General features: G+C 40.9%; 1 protein-coding gene across 2 annotated transcripts in view; it reads left to right on the top strand.

The window, feature by feature from the left end:
• The first annotated feature begins 4457 nt into the window (after positions 1–4457).
• The window catches only part of pafah1b1a (platelet-activating factor acetylhydrolase 1b, regulatory subunit 1a), a 34866-nt gene continuing 21170 nt past the window's right edge, over positions 4458–18153 (top strand). The window contains exons 1-2 of one of the 2 annotated variants that reach the window (XM_033631267.2): positions 4458–4635; positions 11480–11792. In XM_033631267.2, coding sequence (XP_033487158.1) covers positions 11761–11792 — 32 coding nt within the window. In that variant the 5' untranslated portion in view covers positions 4458–4635; positions 11480–11760. Of the gene's footprint in view, positions 4636–5763; positions 6089–11479; positions 11793–18153 lie in introns of those variants that run through there. The other variant, XM_078167119.1, reaches the window with a different exon arrangement.

The raw sequence follows: 18153 nt of genomic DNA, 5'->3' as shown, positions 1-18153 counted from the left end.
GGGCAGTCCAGAGAACAAAACTGTATGAACTGTAGGACAAAGGAATACAGAGCGGGACTTTCCTACAAGGTAGGAAGGGAGGGAGGAGAAAGTACAAACATAGAATCAATGTTACGTGCAATCTGAAAAAATCCCCAGCCCAAGAACCTGGTGGCGTGAAGTCACTCAGGGTGTTAGCTGCTTAGAAATGTGAATGGATATGAAAGAGTGGTTGCAGCTGGGGGGAGGGAGACCAAGGATGACCATGACATTGTATACCAGAGCCTTATCCACTGTACCATACGACCCCAATATTCCTTCTCAGCTCAAACGTCCCACAGCACTGTAAGGACCACATTTCGCCCCGCCATTCCCTAAAGAGCCTCAAAGACCCCCTGGCATGTAGCCATTCCCCGCTACGGTGCTCTAAATGACAAAGCACCCACCCTGTCCTAGAACTCAGGGGTACTTTCTACTGTGCACTAAAACCTGAATACAGTCACCAAAATTAGAGATTTCACAAGTGGGGCTTCAGAATGTAAATTCCCTTCGTAGTGGTTTCTTTGAGCCGCTCTGCAGCAGTCACCCATCACTCTCGCACGTCCCCGATGGTTAATTAATTTAATCGTTCTATCATTTGTACTTCCGACATCCCAGGTGGGTGCCTGCTGTGTCCTATGGTTCCTGTTTCTCCAAGCAAGCAAAACAACACAGACACATTAGTGAGCTTTCAACCAGTTTGATTTCTGTTGCTGGATTTTTTTTTCTAGTATATAATGGATTTTGTAAAAGCGCACAGGAGAATTAAGAAGGTATTTTAGGCCTGTTGATCATGAATTAATTTAAGCCATGTCTGTTTTATAGAAAATGTATAGAAGTGGAAAAAAAAAAGATGTATAAATCTCTATCTGACTTAGACAGGTACTTGATTAATGTTTATGGAAAACGCAGATTTGAAACGTCCACCTTTAAGCAGTAAATTTATCTATCTATATACTAGCTGTGTTCAATCTTCTATTTTTACACATTGAAAGAATATGTGCATGTATGTTTGTATGTGTGACAGTGTGTGTCTTTGTGTAGTCCAACAGAAAATCTATCGGCCAGGGTTGTCGCCGCTTTTGCTGCTGCATAGTTCGAATAGAGGCTGAGCGCACATTGGCTTTCCAAATGCTTTATTTTTCTACTCATAGTAAACCTGTTGGATGGCTGATGCCTCTTTTCTTAAAACATTCATGGCCACCAATGTTGTTGATCTGTTTCATGTGTGATTTGGTACGGCGCCGAACCTCTTCTCATCATCGGACAGGTGCTCAACATTGGCAGTAGCGACTGATTTATTGTTGATGGGTGGGGTTTTTGTTTTCCATTGTTGGGTCATCTTTTCATATGTAACTGAGATAAAAACCAGCCAGGAGTGTCTGTTCATTGAGCAGTATTTAGTGCACTTTCCCGTGCTGTTTCGGACGTGTGAAACGTCCACAGCGCAACCAAAAGTGGGCGAAAGAAGGGCTGCCTCAATGTGATGTACCAAAAAGACTGATAAAGGTTTGCTTGCGCTTGTATACATGCAATGTATCCCTCCCATGGCAATTTGTTACTTAATTGTTGCCGTGTCTAAATGTATGTGATTAAAGCAATAGAGAGATGGTGCTGGAACTGATTGTTTTTCGAAAATTGCAGTTTGTACTTGGCACAAGACGTGCAAGATGGACTACTTGCTGTACAGGCTGAATTACCTGGAAATAAGGGAGCGGTATTAAAAAACAAAATACACAAAAGCGAGCTCTCCAGACTGGTGAATCGGTTATTACAGTGATTTTCCTGATTGTGCTCCTAAAACATGATGTCATGACATCAATAGCACAGTGTGGTGTGTATTGTGCCTATTATTTATGCTTCTGAATGGAACCAGGGTGATAATAGAGAATAACTTTACTCCTCCTGATTTGTTTGCTGGGTTTCTTGTATCCTGTATTTTTTTCACTTTTTAATTTGACTTTTTTCAGTCGCTCCCCAAATCATGCTGTAAAAAATAAAACCATCAGTGTCCACAAGGTGGCACACTAACATTTGTCTCATTCTGAAGGACATACATTGACCTGAATGACAGGAGATGTAGCAGTACAGGTGTGTATATATATATATATATATATATATATATATATATATATATATATATATATATATATATATATATATATATATATATATATACACACGTGCTTCAGTTGACTGTGACAAATTAGGATAACTGATTTTTATTTTATTTTTCCCCAGAATATTAGTCCCATGGCCCAAAATTACAAACACTACTACCTGTTGAACATCTAAACCTGTTGTAATCCCAACAGCAGGAAGTCTTTTAATAGTTCATGATCTAGAATAAACTCATTGAGAAAGATCAAGCTATTTGTCTGCAGAGATACTCTGTTTATACTCTTGTAACACAGTGCTTCTGTTTAGTCGAAAGGCACTAATCTCACTCCACTAGAGTTCAGTGTAACATTTCTGTTTTGAATAGTTTAGCTGTTTAAATGCTCGAAATGTTATTTCATGTTATTAGACGTTAGCATCAGAAGAGGAAAAAAAAAGAAGAAATGTGTAATAATACAAAACAAAGTATTCTTTCACTTTATTTGCATATCTTACATTTGCAGTTACTTTACAATCTGAATGTCTGAAATACAAAGCAAGTGTGGGATATGCATATTTACTGAAATAACATTAACACAGGAAAAGATGTTCCTTTAATTTCAATATAAGGTTCCTGTGCAAAATAACTATTAAAGGTATGTGTGTGGGGGGGAAAAAAGAGCCTAATATCTACCCCATAATATTATGCACTTTGCTGCCCATCGGTCCAGTTGCATATATTGTCTTGAAATGATTGTTTGGGAGTTTTGTGTTTCTCAGCTGATGAAATTTCTTCTGCACAAAGGCTTCTTCGGCCACGTGTTTGAGTATGCTTCCCCTGATGATGTGTGGTATTGTGTGTTGCTCTTTACAAAATACGGTCTAATTATATTTTGGTTTGAGTATGCTTTTATATTAAAATGAATAAAATAAAACTCGTCAAACTTTTGTTTGGGTTTTTGATAACTCATACAAGTAGATAGTGGTCAAACAAGTATTTAAGTAGTAATACTACATTTACTGAAGTGCAAGTTCAAAAGTATCACAAGTACAGGAATTGGTCCTTTAAGTGTATATTTTGTACTTTTACTGATGCATTGCCATATAAGCAGCACTTGAGTGGTTTAGCTGGAGCTATCTTTAGACTACTTACTATAATTTATTAGGTAGTTTTATCTATAATGATATTTTATTGGCTGATCACGTTTTATACGGAAATTATTAATTTGCAATGTGGCTATAGATGGCAAATAAAGTGTAGAGTGGAGTAAAAAGTACAATATTTACCTCTGAAATGTGGTATTGAAGTATAAAGTACTATAAAATGGAAATATTTATTTAAAATAATGGCCTATCTCAAAAGTACAGTACTAGTTATGTTCATGACTGCAAATTGCATTCAGCATAGTGTAAGTCATGGGTGCATGATAATTATTGGTATGTCATTGATAGCAGCCTGGTGTGGTTGCCAGGTTGGAATTTCTTCGGATGTATAAAAGCAGTTTGTTGGCTACCCCAAATTATATGTCCATTCCTCCATTACCCTGTAACTTATTCATATTCCTTTAGTCCGTAAGGGTCGTCAGATCAAAACAATCAAAAGGGTTTTTCATAGAAATTTATCCAACTTGTGAGTATTGTTTTAACAGGAAAAAGTGGTGTTGCGTCAGTATGCCGAGTGCCATAATCCTAACTCACTCTCTCTGATGTGTGTCTGTCAGAGCACAATCAAATGAATGATTATATGAAGCCTAATTTTTTTTACAAATGATATTCATACTGGTTTTAATAAACAATTTGATTGTATTTTCCAATCCTTGCTGAGCAAGAGCTGAAAAGAATTAAAGGCCTGTCCCATATAGAGGCCTGTCCCATATAGAGGCCTGTTGATTTCAGTGATTTAAGTGATTTAAGCAAATAATAGCCCGGGCTAATAATTGAACTTTTATGGTATATAGAAGTGTGAGTTAAAATAAAGGATAAAATATATTATAAATAAACTGTGAAGTGATATAAATCAGTAGTTACATGCAAAGACACTGTAACAGAAATGTGTTGTAGTAAAATGTCCATATCAAGAGTGTAAATAAATATATAAAAACCACTAATGTTTTTGCATGTAGGCTACATAATTTGAGCCAGTGATGGCAATTCCTTAAATCCATCACTTAACGTTTAAATGTTGTCGTATTTAGAGTTATTTCTGAAGTTTTAAATAATGTTATGTCAAAGTTAAAAGTCAAAAACGTATAAATCAAGTATACGATTTTTTTAATCTATCAAGGGCGTGCGCGCTCCCGTAAGGCAGTGAACGCGAGCGTCGTGCGCGACCGCGCGCTCCCGACTGAAGGCGAATGCGGTAGCCTACGAAAAAACAAGCAGGCGCAGCGCCGGAGAGACAAGACGGGCACAGTTTACCTCCACATCACAAGATCATATTTTGGAGCGGAAATTTCACGCCCTGTCGGGTCGTGTTACTGTTAAAGACTGCTGAGGATATCCACGGGCAGAAACAATAGGGTGAGTCCACGTAGTTTTCAGTTATGAAGCCGGTCAGGGTCGAAGGAATCTGGCGTTAGGTGGGGAAAATGACGATGTGGCTGTAATTTTTGCACCTCCTTTTTATGTCTCAAAATGGCGGATAGGCCGCTTGGACTGGAGCAGCAGGTACCTTGTCAGCAGAGTTTATCCTTGTGTCCAGATAAACAATCTTGTGCACTTACTCTAATTCAGGACGGTCGGTGTTAGCGGTTGTGTGAGTTAATTGTAGATAATTCAGCTTGGGTGCACATTATGAGCGTGTGGTGTCCGTTAGAGTCAATGTACGAGCTAACTTTCTGACTGCATCGCCGGGAAGCTAACTTGGCTAACGTCAACTTTAGCTAACATCAGCTAACGTTAACCGGGCATACGTTAAATAACGTTGGGCTATCTTAACGGCTGGCAGTGTCGTTATGTCGACCAAAACCACCAGTAGCCACATGAAAACATGTCAGTGTGTGAGGTATGGCAGGGCCAACGTAAATTACAGCTGCATTTGGCGTCTATCCCAGGTTAGTAATAATCAGTAATTAGCATAGTTTGAAGCAGCGTTAGTGCAGCCTGTCAACCGAGTGAAAACCCTCGACAACAAAATCAAATGTAGGTCACAAGACAGTACCGCTGGCATCCTGTGTTAGCTCTGTTATTGTTGGCTTGTGTGAATTATTTATTGCTTTCATCGTGGGGATATTTTGTTGTAAATTGGCGCAGTCGCTGCAGCTTGACACCACTGCTGTATCCAGTGTTAGCATTAGGAGAGGGCGTAAAGTGGTATTCGCCATTTGGTTTGCGTTGTATACTTGCTATGCAGACATCGTTGTAATTGAGCATCACACAGCCCTGCTGCAGTTCTCAAACGTGACATGCTCCTGTGTGTATCCCCTCTTGTTGTTTGTCGCTGTCACACTGGTGGGTGCTCGCAGATGGCTGCTGCCATGCTCAGCTGAGGCTCCCATCATCTCTGCGACTCGGGCTGCTTCATGCGGTTTGTTGGCACAGTGTTGGAAAATCAGGGTGGAGCACATCGGAGGCGATGAGTTTGTATGTATTGCGTCTGCTCAGGACACAAGTGTCTGCCTTGTTTTCCGTGTGCACGTTGTCTCTCATTGTGTGGATGTATGATTGAGTGAATCGGAACAGGAATTTGTGGACCGAGGGCTTACACTGGGATGAATGCAAATCGTCGCCGTGGTGGCTCACAGGGTTGTGCACTGAATCCGACAAGCGAGTCCCCCTCGTAATTTTGGGCCACCTTGTCATGATATTGGATATAAAGCATTGGTTTAAGCATGGATACTTGGTGATTTATTTCTCACAGCCACGCCTCTAACGACTGCTTTGCAGCTGATCAACTGGAATTATGGGATATTGATGAAATTGAAAACAGTGTTCAGCTTAGAAAATACATGTTGGCTGTGTGCTCTTCTCTCAGGTAAGAGTGTTTGTGTTTAGTCTATGACTTTCTTGAACTGACTGAAATGTAACCGTCTTGTAAAGGAATGTAATCCCCTCTTGAGCTAGTTATTTTGAAGGCTATAATCACAGCAGTTGTTAGGGCTTTTGTGAATATAGCAATGCTATGTTAACATAAACACAAACCAAAACCAAAACAATTTCGCTGTTGAATTGATTCTGCAGGAGCAGCATTGATGCAGGTTTTATTCTTAAAATCACTGATCAGGACTATCTTGCCACCTGTGGGTGGGTCAAAGTGGATCGTCTTAGGTTTCCTCTCTGTTTAAATGTTGGTTTATGCCTTTGTCAACCTATCAAACTTATATTTAGCCCTGATATATGGACTACAACTAGACACATCATTTACACATTTGTTAGCAAAAGCTGTCCTGTTTCTAACATTTCACATGTCAAAAGTCAGACTGACAGACTAACCATGATGTTGAAATGGCTCAAAGTTCAAACTACACTGCACAGTACTCAAATTGTGTATTGCTCGACTCATTTTCTGTGCTTGACAAGTTGGAAAATGCTCATATGAGAACAGCAGCTTTCTGTCTTTGAAAATAAATGCATGCTTTATTTCTCAGTTTACTTGAAAGTGTTCTTCGTCATTCTTGAGTTTTATCAAAAGTTGATTTGAATAAGTGCATCCCGGCAGCCAGGCTCTATTCAGTGCTGTCAGCAATGGAAACACAGCAACACCACTTGTACAGGCCTCGGCCATTGCAAGAGCTGCTTCGCTGGCACTTGTTGCCAGTTGGACAACTAGAGAGTCAAGCAAAGGACAGCCATAGATCATGTTGGGCGTTGCTTTCTAATGTCGTTGGGGTAGTGAAGACTGAAGTGTTACCTGAAAGGAGCAGAATGTACAGTTTTGCCGAGGGGGCCTCCTCTTTATTATGTGTCAACAGATGATGAAAGTGAGAGGCTGTTTGTTTTTGAGATTGTGGTAGGCTGAAGGGCATACAGATACCTGTATGACTCTCCTTGTCTGAGCTGACAGTAGCACAGAGGTTGACCTTCCAGGCAGGCTGCCCACCAGTGAGCTGACTGGTCATTCATTACTGACCTGCTGCCCGTCAACCAACAACTGACCGCGTCGATTGTGAGAATACGTCTGACAATTTTGGCATGACACTATACTACTATCAACAAGGTCTTGTCTAGAGGCTGTTGAATATAATTTTAGCAACCAGTTAAAGGTGTTGCCAAAGTAGCCTGGAGAATTGAAGGGTTTGATTTGAGTATGCTTCATACTTGCCAGTTTGGCAACAATAACTGACAGACTCAGCATACGCCGCTATAACACAGTCTAAATATAGATCTATAATAATTTAAACCAGTAGCTTGTTGGCATGAAGTAAATACCCTGTGGAGGTGGAACAAGTATCTTGTGGTATGCCAAGTGGAACTTTGCTTGCACTGACCAATTAACTTGAACTTATATGAAGGAAGGAGGCTAACTAGTCTTCATTGTGTTGTTCCCACCTGTGTGTGCAGGTTGGCTCAGGCATGCCATTGATTTGTTGTTCCTGTGTGCTTCCTGCTTGCTCAGTCTCGTCTTCCTCTGTGTGTGGATGTGGGCCCTGATCTACTAATCAGGCCTCTTACATCAGGTAACGTGCCTGACAGGATGATGGCCTGGTAATTTGATTGGCAACACACACTTGAGAGATGTGTACATATTCCATCTGGGGACTGAAGTGTTTGAAAACATATGAAGGAATAGCCAAGGTCGGTAATTACAGAATGAATTCCTACATCTGTCGCCGTGTTGTGTAAATAGACCCTTCTTCTGTTAGCCACTGAAGGAAGATGTCAATAGCCGTGTAATTTGATAAGGTTAGCTGATTGTTACCAACCCACATAACTGACCCAGGCACCTGTCGGGTCGTAACAGCTGCAGATTTAAAGCTAAGCCAGATGTTCACTCAGTTAGCGATAAAGCTCTTTGGATGATTTCTGTCTCAGTGCTTTAACCAAGAACAATCTTTCAAAGGAACTGGAGATGATTTACAGAATATCCAGCCTCTCAGTCCCGTTGGTTGGTTGGTGGTCGGTAGGTTTAAGAATCCGGCTTCAACATGGGCTAATGTCAGAGCTGCATCACATTACCTACTGCATTACTTGCTGTAATAAATTATCCATGCTTATCCAGCTGATACAGCACAGTGATGCACTTTAGGCATGTAAAATACTGTTTGTGCAGTGTCTCTTGATGGGGACATGTTATGCCACAAAATATTTTAACAGTTTAATAGTGTTGGTGCCAGTGCCTGAACCACAGTGATATTACTTTCCTTGTCTCCCATAGGAGGAAACTGTCTGAAAATTGATGCATCAAAACCAAACATTACACCACAACACATTACATTTTTAGAGTTATTTTCTTTTAGTATAATAAATGATCTTCTCCCATATCTTTGTCCCAACTTAAATCGCTAAATGTGTCAGCTAGCAGATCACATGACAGCTTTTTGTTTCAGACAGAAAGTTTATGGCATTTTAACCTGACAGCCAAATAATTAAACCATAAAGGAAACTGAAAATTGCATTTTATCTTCCAATTGTATTGAACTGCAGTGTTTTATCAATATGCAGAGAACATGAACAGTGTCATGTAATACAGATCACAGGCGATGAAGTTGAAGTCATCAACAGAAAATGAAGGCGCGCCATATTCCAGCTGTTTGAGATGCTTGCTTTTGACAGAGGATGATGACATAATGTCGCTAGCAGAAACCTGTGAAGAAGAGGTGGCAGCAAGGTGATAACTGTCAGCATTGTCAGCATTGCTGTCATGGTATGTTGTGTGTTGAGCTGCTGGGACACACTATCAGTTAGACTAGTTCAGACTCCGGTGTATTTATTTTTGTCCTCTTGCACTTCATTCCTCAGGGGCGTGTTCCTTTGTTCAGACACATGTGTTGACTATCAGAATGTTGTACACATACTTGGAAGGTGTAATATTGTACTGCTGTCTGACATGTTACCTTAACCAGAAACATTATTTGTTTGGACATTTACAATCTTCAAAAAATGGTCAGCCTGACTTACATGTAAGTTTTGAGGGTTTGTCTCAAACTGTTCTAGTAGTGAACAGCTTTTCTGTAACATCCTCTTTATAAGATTTGCTGACACATTACTATGACGTGGGTTTCTTATTTTAGTTACTTGAATTGATTTGACTGAAATCATATTTTTTTGCTGGTCCACAAGTTTTAAATATGTTGGTCCTGTTCATGTTCTTGACTCTAAACAGACTGTGTGCACAGACAATGATACAAAGGGTGTGGTTCATTACAGTTTTGACTTGGGGCTTGGTTGCTGCATTCTTAAACTTACAGAGACAGAGGACGTTTCCATTATTCATTAAAAATGGCATTTTAACAACAGATAAGCTGTGAGGACTCATCAGGAAATTAAACAACATCTCTCAAAGCAGTCAGTGCCATTACTGTAAGGGCCCCTTCTTTATTGTGCAGTTCCTGCTGCTACACAAAGACAGGAGAATCAATGGGAGGAAGACACATAACCATTATTAACCGTCAGTAGGCAGATATATAGATGCACCACGGCTGCAGCCCATTCCAACATCACACAACCACATTTTGCACTGAGCCAATTAGCCTGATTATGTGATTGTGCAAACATTTTGCTCAATACTGGAGCCACAAATGAGATTTGCAGAGAGGGGAGTCTAACACATTAATGGATACTCACAGCAATGACAGCTGCCAGCAGCACAGAGGGAAGTATCAATATGAAGTAGATGACCTCATTTCATGCGCTACAGCAGTTTTACAGGTTGATGTCGAAGGCTCATGGTTGTAATGGATGTTTTGCATGTTGAGTTTTAGAAAGAGCCATTTTTAGCTTCAGTGCCATCGCCGTATTGTGTTGATCTACTGCTTACTGCTGTGACCCTGAACCACGACAGAGAGTAGTTTGGCAAAAGGCCGGAAACCCCCTGCACACTGTAACCCACACATAAGTGGAGGTAAGCAGATATTTGGACTGCAGTCACACCAGGTGTGGTGTGGTGTGGTGACATCAGGGTCCAGAGGATAGCTGTTAGCTACGTCAGGTTGCTTTTACAATGTCAGATATGCAAATAAACAAACAAATACCACAGTTTCACCTTATAAATGCATCAGAACTGACATCCTACATCTACAGGTGTTCTGTTTTGAATAAAGAAGGCCCCTAAGCATCTCTTTTAATGCAAACAAAAGCAGGAGTGAAAGGGAGGAATGTTACCTTGTGGAAATGTCACTCCTGCATCATCAGCTGAAATAAGTAATGTGTGAATATTCCTTCATTGCAGCTTCCCAGGGTGTTTCTAGTCCTCATGCCCACGCCAGACACACCTCTGTGTCCTTTGCTGCTTCTCTCTTGTGCAGCAAATCTCATGCCTAATACACATTGTCTCCTGGACATATGTGCCAGGATGTAGTTTGGTCAGTTTGTTGCAGGTCTGTAGAAGGAGGTATATTGGCTGTGTTTGTACCTTTGTTTACTGGTCTGGCAGAGATTTAGTCAGGCTGGTCCCAGTAGACTAAGAGGCTTATTGTAACTCACAGTTAGTATTCTAGTGGGTATCTGCTTTGGTAAAATGCTTTTCAAGACTACGATGCAGTGTAAAAATAGACTTCATCACATTTTTGTTAACTGCATTGCATTTTGTCAAAATCTATTATTGCTCACATCAATACTCCACTCCTAAAAATGTATTCAGTTTCACACATACGCTAATAAATCTTTAGCTGCTGGTCATAGTGATTTCATCTTGGCATCAGTCAGGCCAGCCAGCATCTTATCGAGGAGTTATCGTAATGAGACGATAAGGTCAGGCAATTTGACAAGAGCACAGCCGTTACTCGAGCCCGCTCGGCTGTGTCTTGTTTTTCTTTTCTGTTGGCAACCTGGGAAGAGAAATACGTTGCTCAGAGAATGTGGGTCAGCTCTTGTATGTTCACGGAGAAAGGAATTTGCTGCAAGAGCAGACCAGGGCTCTCAGACCAGACTGGTGACATGACAGACAGATTATGAAGGTAGATAGCAGTGGAGCTGAAAAGCAAATGAAGGAATGGCTCATGGGAAGAAGGTGGTTTTTATGAAATGTCTGATGGATGGGTTTATGCTGTCACATTTTCTGTCTGGTAGAAAATAACAGTGTACATCTTTGCTGCTTCTGTTATTTTTTCCATTGTTGACAGAATCTTCAGCCATTTTATCTGCATATAAACTGGTGGAGACATTGATGCAGTCCTCCTCTGGCCTCTAAACATTTTCATCTCCACCCACTCTACATGTTATCTGTCATGCATACCTAATGCTGACTTTGCCTCTTTCTCCTCTTCAGATGCAGTTTAGACTTGGCTGGTGACTGGTCTACAGGCTCTCCACTTCTCTTGTCCCTGGAGTCAGCCAGTTGGGGGGCAGATTCCTGCGTTCCCCTTCTCTCAGTCTGAGTCTTTGTCTGGACAAAACCAACTGCCCACTATTGGAGTACACAGCTCGTCCTCACCCGTGTTGCTTGGATCAGCACAGCTCATCTCCTGACTGAGGAGAGCGCAGCAGCTGCACAAGATTCACCTTTTACCAACTGATCCCTCCCGGCCCCGCCCACACTGCCCCCTCACCATGGTGCTGTCACAACGGCAACGAGATGAACTGTAAGTCATCAACACACCTTTCATACATGTGGCTGAGATATGAAGATGTGTGAGATTATATGAATTCATGGATTTATACTCTGTGGTTTCAATGTTGAACATCTGTTGCATCATGTGATGAGACAAGTTTAATTTCTCCTTCATACCAGATTCACTTTCATGTACCCGCACACACGTATTGCCCAGTACAACCACATTCTTTTGATGTTGCTGTGCAACTTTGAAGGCGTGAACATGGTTAGGTGCTTTCCTCAGTCACTTTGAAGGTGTTTTCCATAGGAGGGAAGTGCAATATTCACTTCAGAGCTGCAACAAGTTATATTCGTTATCAGTTCATCTGGTTCTTATTTCCTCAATTATGAAATAATCACTTGATCTACAAAATGTAAAAATAGTGAAAAATGCCCACAGCAATTCCTTAAAACTAAGATGTTATTGAATCTCAACGGACCCTCCCAAATCCAAAGGTAATCAATTCGTTGCCGATTTGTTTTCTGTCAGTTAGAGTAATTGTTGCAGCTCTAATTAATTAAGAATAGTTATGTATGTGTGTATTTTATGTGTCATCCTAAACCAGACACAAATTTAGGACAACTGTCAGCCAACTACATGTAGATGGTTAAATATTTTGACTTTTATTTTCATTTAAGGCAAAAAATGTGGGCTCAAACAATTTAAAGTTAAACTACAACGAAGAATCATGTTTCTTTTGTTTAGGAATTTATTATCTTTTATCATAGAGTCGACATTCAACATGCTACAAACGTCCTCTGCCAGACATGAACTGGGGCTATTACAGTTCGTGGTTGAAACCATAAATTTTGAGGTGAACTGGGCACCCCAAGAGTAACATTTTTTGTTGTAACCACACTTTATTAGAATGTTAGGGGCACCTCAACATGTTTGAGCCATTAGATCTCTTCTTATTCTCGTCATCTTTTGGTTGCTGGCATTTTTGTTGACATGTTGTGGCAGCCCGTGCTATTCTGATTCTCATCTAGTCAAATGTGAGTGTCAACCTGAATCAGATGTTTCTTGAAGCTGCCCAGTGACATGAGTTACCAGGGCTCAAGCAAAAAGAGACTCTTACTCCCAAACCACTGATTTTTTCTTAAATCCTGTTTTAATTATCCTTTTCATTGCTTTCAGGCAAGGATGTGTATTGATTACTAGAATCTGTTTAAATAGGGACGTTTTTGTTATTTTTTCTCCTTGGTACCCCTTAGGAAGAATCAATGCCTGGTTTAAGGTTCCTGAGCTCCTTTGAGGTCTTGCAGCACAAATGTATTGATCCTCCATCTACCATATCTACCCCTGATGATGTTTAGTATTCACACTTTGCCCTATGTGACCTTTAGGAGAAGCTTAGAGTGCTACCTTTGCCCTAAAATACATGCCAGGGAAAAAACAGGGACCCAAAGTGTACACACCGTCAGTGCTCTCAGTGATTCCATAGGCACTGAAGCGGCATGCAGACAAAGACATATCTCATGTGCTGTGTGGTATATATTGAGCAAGTGGGAAAAGTAAGAGACTGTGATAATGAGGGAACTGTAACATGGCCCTGCTGAGTCTGTGGGCTTGGTAATTAACCCCTGAGGCGGGGGATAAAAAGTTAAGGCAGCTCGATGTAAGATACAAGGTCATGAGAAGGAGATGAGATGATCTTGCTGAGCTCTAGTCCTTAAGAATTCCCTTTTACTTAAGAAGTAAGTGGAAAAAGGCATATTTTAAAAAGGATATAATAGAGGTTTATGTTTCTGACTTAAAATGAGACGATGACCCTGTTTATTGTCACCTCTGACCTGTATTGCACTGTCATTGAAAAATGCATCACATGACAAGGCTCTTAACATTCCTAACTATGTTTCTGTGTTTTTAGATTAGCGCTGTGGGAGGGGTCTGTTGGTATGGAGAGATCTATTGGAATGCTAATCTTTCATGCTATTTGCTATTCAGAGGAAGCTGCCAGGGACCCCCCTTTACCCCTCTTTTCTTCTCTGTTGCACAAGTCCCTGGCCCCATAGCTTACAGGAAACTGGTGTGGGACCATCGCACCACTTGAGCCACATTCAAGCATCTGTTGCATTCTTCCTGTTGGAGATGTCGCTTGGCTCAGTTGGTGCTCTCATTGAGCTTGTCGGCGATAAAGTACCCCTAAGATCTTATTTCCTAACTGGCAGTCCCATTGTGACAAGACAGCTTGAAAACCCAGTGGATGATTTTGAAATGTGCAATATAAGTAAGTAGAGGGAAACTGTCAGACCTGCACTAACTTTAGTGTGTGTGACATCAGAACAAATGTTTTGGACATTTAATTTTGTTTTATGCAGTTTATCCCTCTATCTTGTTGACTTTGTCTTCCCAGTAGATACTGAGCTGCTCTCTTACAGGAGACAGAAACATATAACACTTTTATTACTGGTGTGGAACAACATAATCTAAAAAGAGAACTCATCTTTGTCCCCTAAACTGGTGCTTTTTTGCCAACACGGCAGTCAGATGCTGTGATTGCGTAGCATCCTCACAACAACTCTATTTTTATGAGCATAGCCAATGAAAAGCGCACTTGTGTTTCTTACCAGGGTCAGGGGACTCGTCCCCGCTGGCGTGTCATAAAAATAGACGCAGAACACACACTATCTGCTCCCCTGAAAGACCTGGAGGCACCCATGTGCAGATGGGCCTTTGCTTTTGAACTCTCTCTTTGCTTAACAAAGAAAATCCCCTCAGCCTTCTCCATATCTTTGGTTACAAGATGGTTCATGTGATTTTTTTTTTTTGTCCTTTTTCCATCATCCCCTGGCTGTGAATGTGGTGACATAACAGATTAAATGCCAAAGACCTCTGTCGTTCAGAAGACATAAAGATGACATAAACAATGAAAGACTGCTGCATAGTATAGTACAGTCAAAGCATGACATGAGGAGTTTACACTGGCAAAGGATGTCTGTTTTATTCACTGGCTTTAAACTCAGAGACTAACAGGTATTGTGTGTGTCCTCCTTATTTGGGTATTCTGTTTATATGGACTCTCCTTATATATCCCTGTCTTCATATATGTGTAAATAAGCATCATCCTCTGTCCAACTTTATACTTGTCAACAAAAATAATAGGATAGTGTCAAGATTTGAAATACAGCTGTGCAAGATAAAGTAGATTGATTTGGTATCTTTAGAAATTAGTTGGCCAACTTTATTTGTGCATACCTTTTTGAAATTGCCACAGCAGTGTCAGTTTTAAGTGTCAGTGACCAGATTTGTGGGTCACAGCCAAAGCGTGTAACTTTTTTATTAACTGCACTGATTGCTTTGGTTATTCCCTACTTGGGCCCAGAGATGCAGTATTTCTAATAGCTGTCATGTATCTGTGGAAGCACTCCAGTGACAGGGTGTGACAGGTCCCTCCTGAGGGGGGATTGCACACAGACATTTGTTGCTGGCACACACAGACACTCAGTCTTGCATGTTCAGTTCCCGAGCCTCTCCATTGGTGCTCAGTGTAGTGAACACGGCCGGGAGCATCTGCAGGGGGTCTTTCAGCAATACGGATCTGATTTGGCCTCGGGACTGACACACAGATGGATTGGCATGGTAACAGTGTCTGTGTTCTGGACCCATCATCCCATATCAATCATTTACTGTCCCCCATATAAAAAGGACTTGGTTTTAGAAAGAGGAACAGTCTACTGGATGTAGAAACCTTTGAGTTTCAATGGTTGCCTGGTCACAGTGAATCTTACTATGTTTTGTGTGAATTGAAGGAATGCTGAATTATGACAGTCATCTTTGTTGTGAACGTTGTAAATGGTTGTGTTTGTGGGGGGGGGGGGGGTTACACAGCGTCCACTCACTGGTTCCCTCACCACTTGCTTTTCACATCAAGTTTGCCAGCCTCACAGTGAGAACATTTGAATCCATTAAGACAAGAAGTAGAACTAGTAGTTATTCTTATTTGCAGCTCTGCCCAAGATAGCATTAACATAAGGAGAAAATTTAAAAGGACTCCCTCCTTATCAGATTTTTTGGTTAATAACAAACTGTCCTATTACCCTTTTATATTTGCATGATGGGAAGCCTAGTCCCACGTTTGTAGTCTGCCCATCCTTGTTATCCTTTGTTTATCCAAGCTTGAAGTATACACACCGTCATGGGATTTAAGAAAGTACACTTAACTCTTCAAAGCTTCAGCTTCAGCTCAGCCAATAAAGCTCCATCATCACCATGTGACAGAAAATGTGTGCATGCGACACGCCCATTATAGAAAAGTGCATGACTTCTTTGTGTATTTTGCTGTGTAGATCATGCTGCTTTTTGATCTGAAACCATACTGCACTAAGCACACATGCACCTTCATTCTAAGGAATAGTTGCTGTTGTACTGAGACTGAATTCAGTAAGAAGACAGTCCTGAATTAGATGTTTACTCTTCTGTGGATCCTAGTGAGAAAGAGTTTCCCCTTTGAAGTCATCTTCTGGCTTAAGGGTTAATCCTCACTGCAGCGCTTTTAACTTATCTGAAAGAAGACTGCTTTCTTTCTCTCACAACCTGCCTGTTTCACATTGAAATTAACAGCATTATGATAATCACCCCTCTAAGAGGCTTGGAGGTGATTGAAAGTTGGGTAGTAAAGGGCAGAAGCTTTTATGGGTACGCCAAATTTTCTCTATTTTTTCCAAGAGATGATGTGGTAGATTTACTGTCTGGTTAATCAAGGTAGTGATTACCTTCAGGAGATGTGCTTCATGTCTCAGTGACCAACGCCTCTGGCTCCTCCTCATCAGTCAAGCAAGAGAAATAGTAGATTGGTTGCAGTTTTCATGGAGGTCCAACTGTAACTGAGCAATTATGCAATCCCATCATATGATTTTTGTGGAATGCTTCTCCCTTGAGAAGTTGTTCAGTACTCAGCTGTTAAGATGAAGAAACAAGCTTAACCTTTAATGCTGTCCACCTTCCTGCTTCTTTTAACACACCCTCTGTTTTGCTGAATGTGTCTTGTTACTTTCACATGCTGAACCTTCCAGCAGAGATAGTGGTTCATTTTCTGTAAAGGTTAAAGTTTGTTTACCCGTGACATTAAAGTGCTGGACATTTGAGATGAAGCTGGATGTACCTGATGCAGGGTACTTGGTGTTTCTCCTGCTGTTTGCAGATTCTTCTCGTCCTTTGTTTCATTGAGTGGTAGCGCTGACATCTTGTGGTTCTTTCAGTTGTCCAGTTTGACAAAATGCTCACCTTACAGGTTTTTAGAATTTACACCATCTCCAAACAAACACCTACCTTGGGTAAATTGCAGGACTGTCATTCATACTTGAAAAGGGAGAACTGCAAGAATGACATGGGAGTGTTGACGCTGTTTACACCCGAACATGAAAAAACTTGGAAAATATCCAGGTAAAGCTGCATGCCTGGTAGATCTAGCTCTGTTTAGTCCTGGAAGGATGTCCCACACTTTGCCAAGTTAGCACAGTCTTTACTTGAAGATTATGAAAAACGAAAACGGAATAAGCTGTCAAATCATTGTCTCTAGCAGTACTGCCATGCATTGCTCATTAACTTAGCAGAGACAGTGATTACATCACCACGCAGCACTGGCTGGTCCTCCTCTGCTGTTAGTGATCATCGAAGAGAACAACCACTGGTACAACCTCTGCCTGCTCTTTTGGAGCACAGTCAAGGCCACCAGAAAACCATCACCCTCATCAGAAGGTGGTAATGTTTTCTAATGGTGCATGTCTAAGGGTGTTGGCAATTCACTCAGGGTACAAAAGCTGTGACTGTGATACATGCCTGTGAAATAATCCATAGGAAGTGAATTTCATATGTGCCGAGGGACATGTCAGAGGGTAGGCTTCAGCTTCTTCCTATTAAACATTAATCAGCAGTTTTGAAAGATTGAACAGGTCCATACATCGTGTGATCTAGAAATACTAAGGGTGGCGCCCATAGACAGATATGTGGCACAGGGCATTGGCCTGGCCAGGCAAGCAAAATTCTCTCCTCTATAAGATTTATTAGAGCATTTAGAGTCCGTCTGCAGCTGATGAGAGTGCTGTATGCGCTGTATACATGTAAAGGGCTGTGTTTCTTTAAGATTTAGGCAGAGTGAATGGGTAGCCCAACATGTCTATGATTAAACGTATCATAAATGATGCTTTGACAAGAGAGTGCTGATCGTGTCTTTGCTGGATGATTATATCGCACTTTGTAAGTCAATAAAATCAGTAATTAATTGGCCATTTAGGTGTATGAGCATTGTTTGAGATTTATACATAGGCAAGACAATTCAGCCATAGCATCAAAGTGTTAGCTTTCAGACATTTAGAAAACATTGTTGTTCTTGTGAATATCTGATGGA

The sequence above is a fragment of the Epinephelus lanceolatus genome, chromosome 4 (genome assembly GCF_041903045.1).
Source record: "Epinephelus lanceolatus isolate andai-2023 chromosome 4, ASM4190304v1, whole genome shotgun sequence".
Classification (NCBI taxonomy): Eukaryota; Metazoa; Chordata; class Actinopteri; order Perciformes; family Serranidae; genus Epinephelus; species Epinephelus lanceolatus.
This window is presented reverse-complemented; position numbering and strand designations above follow the sequence as displayed.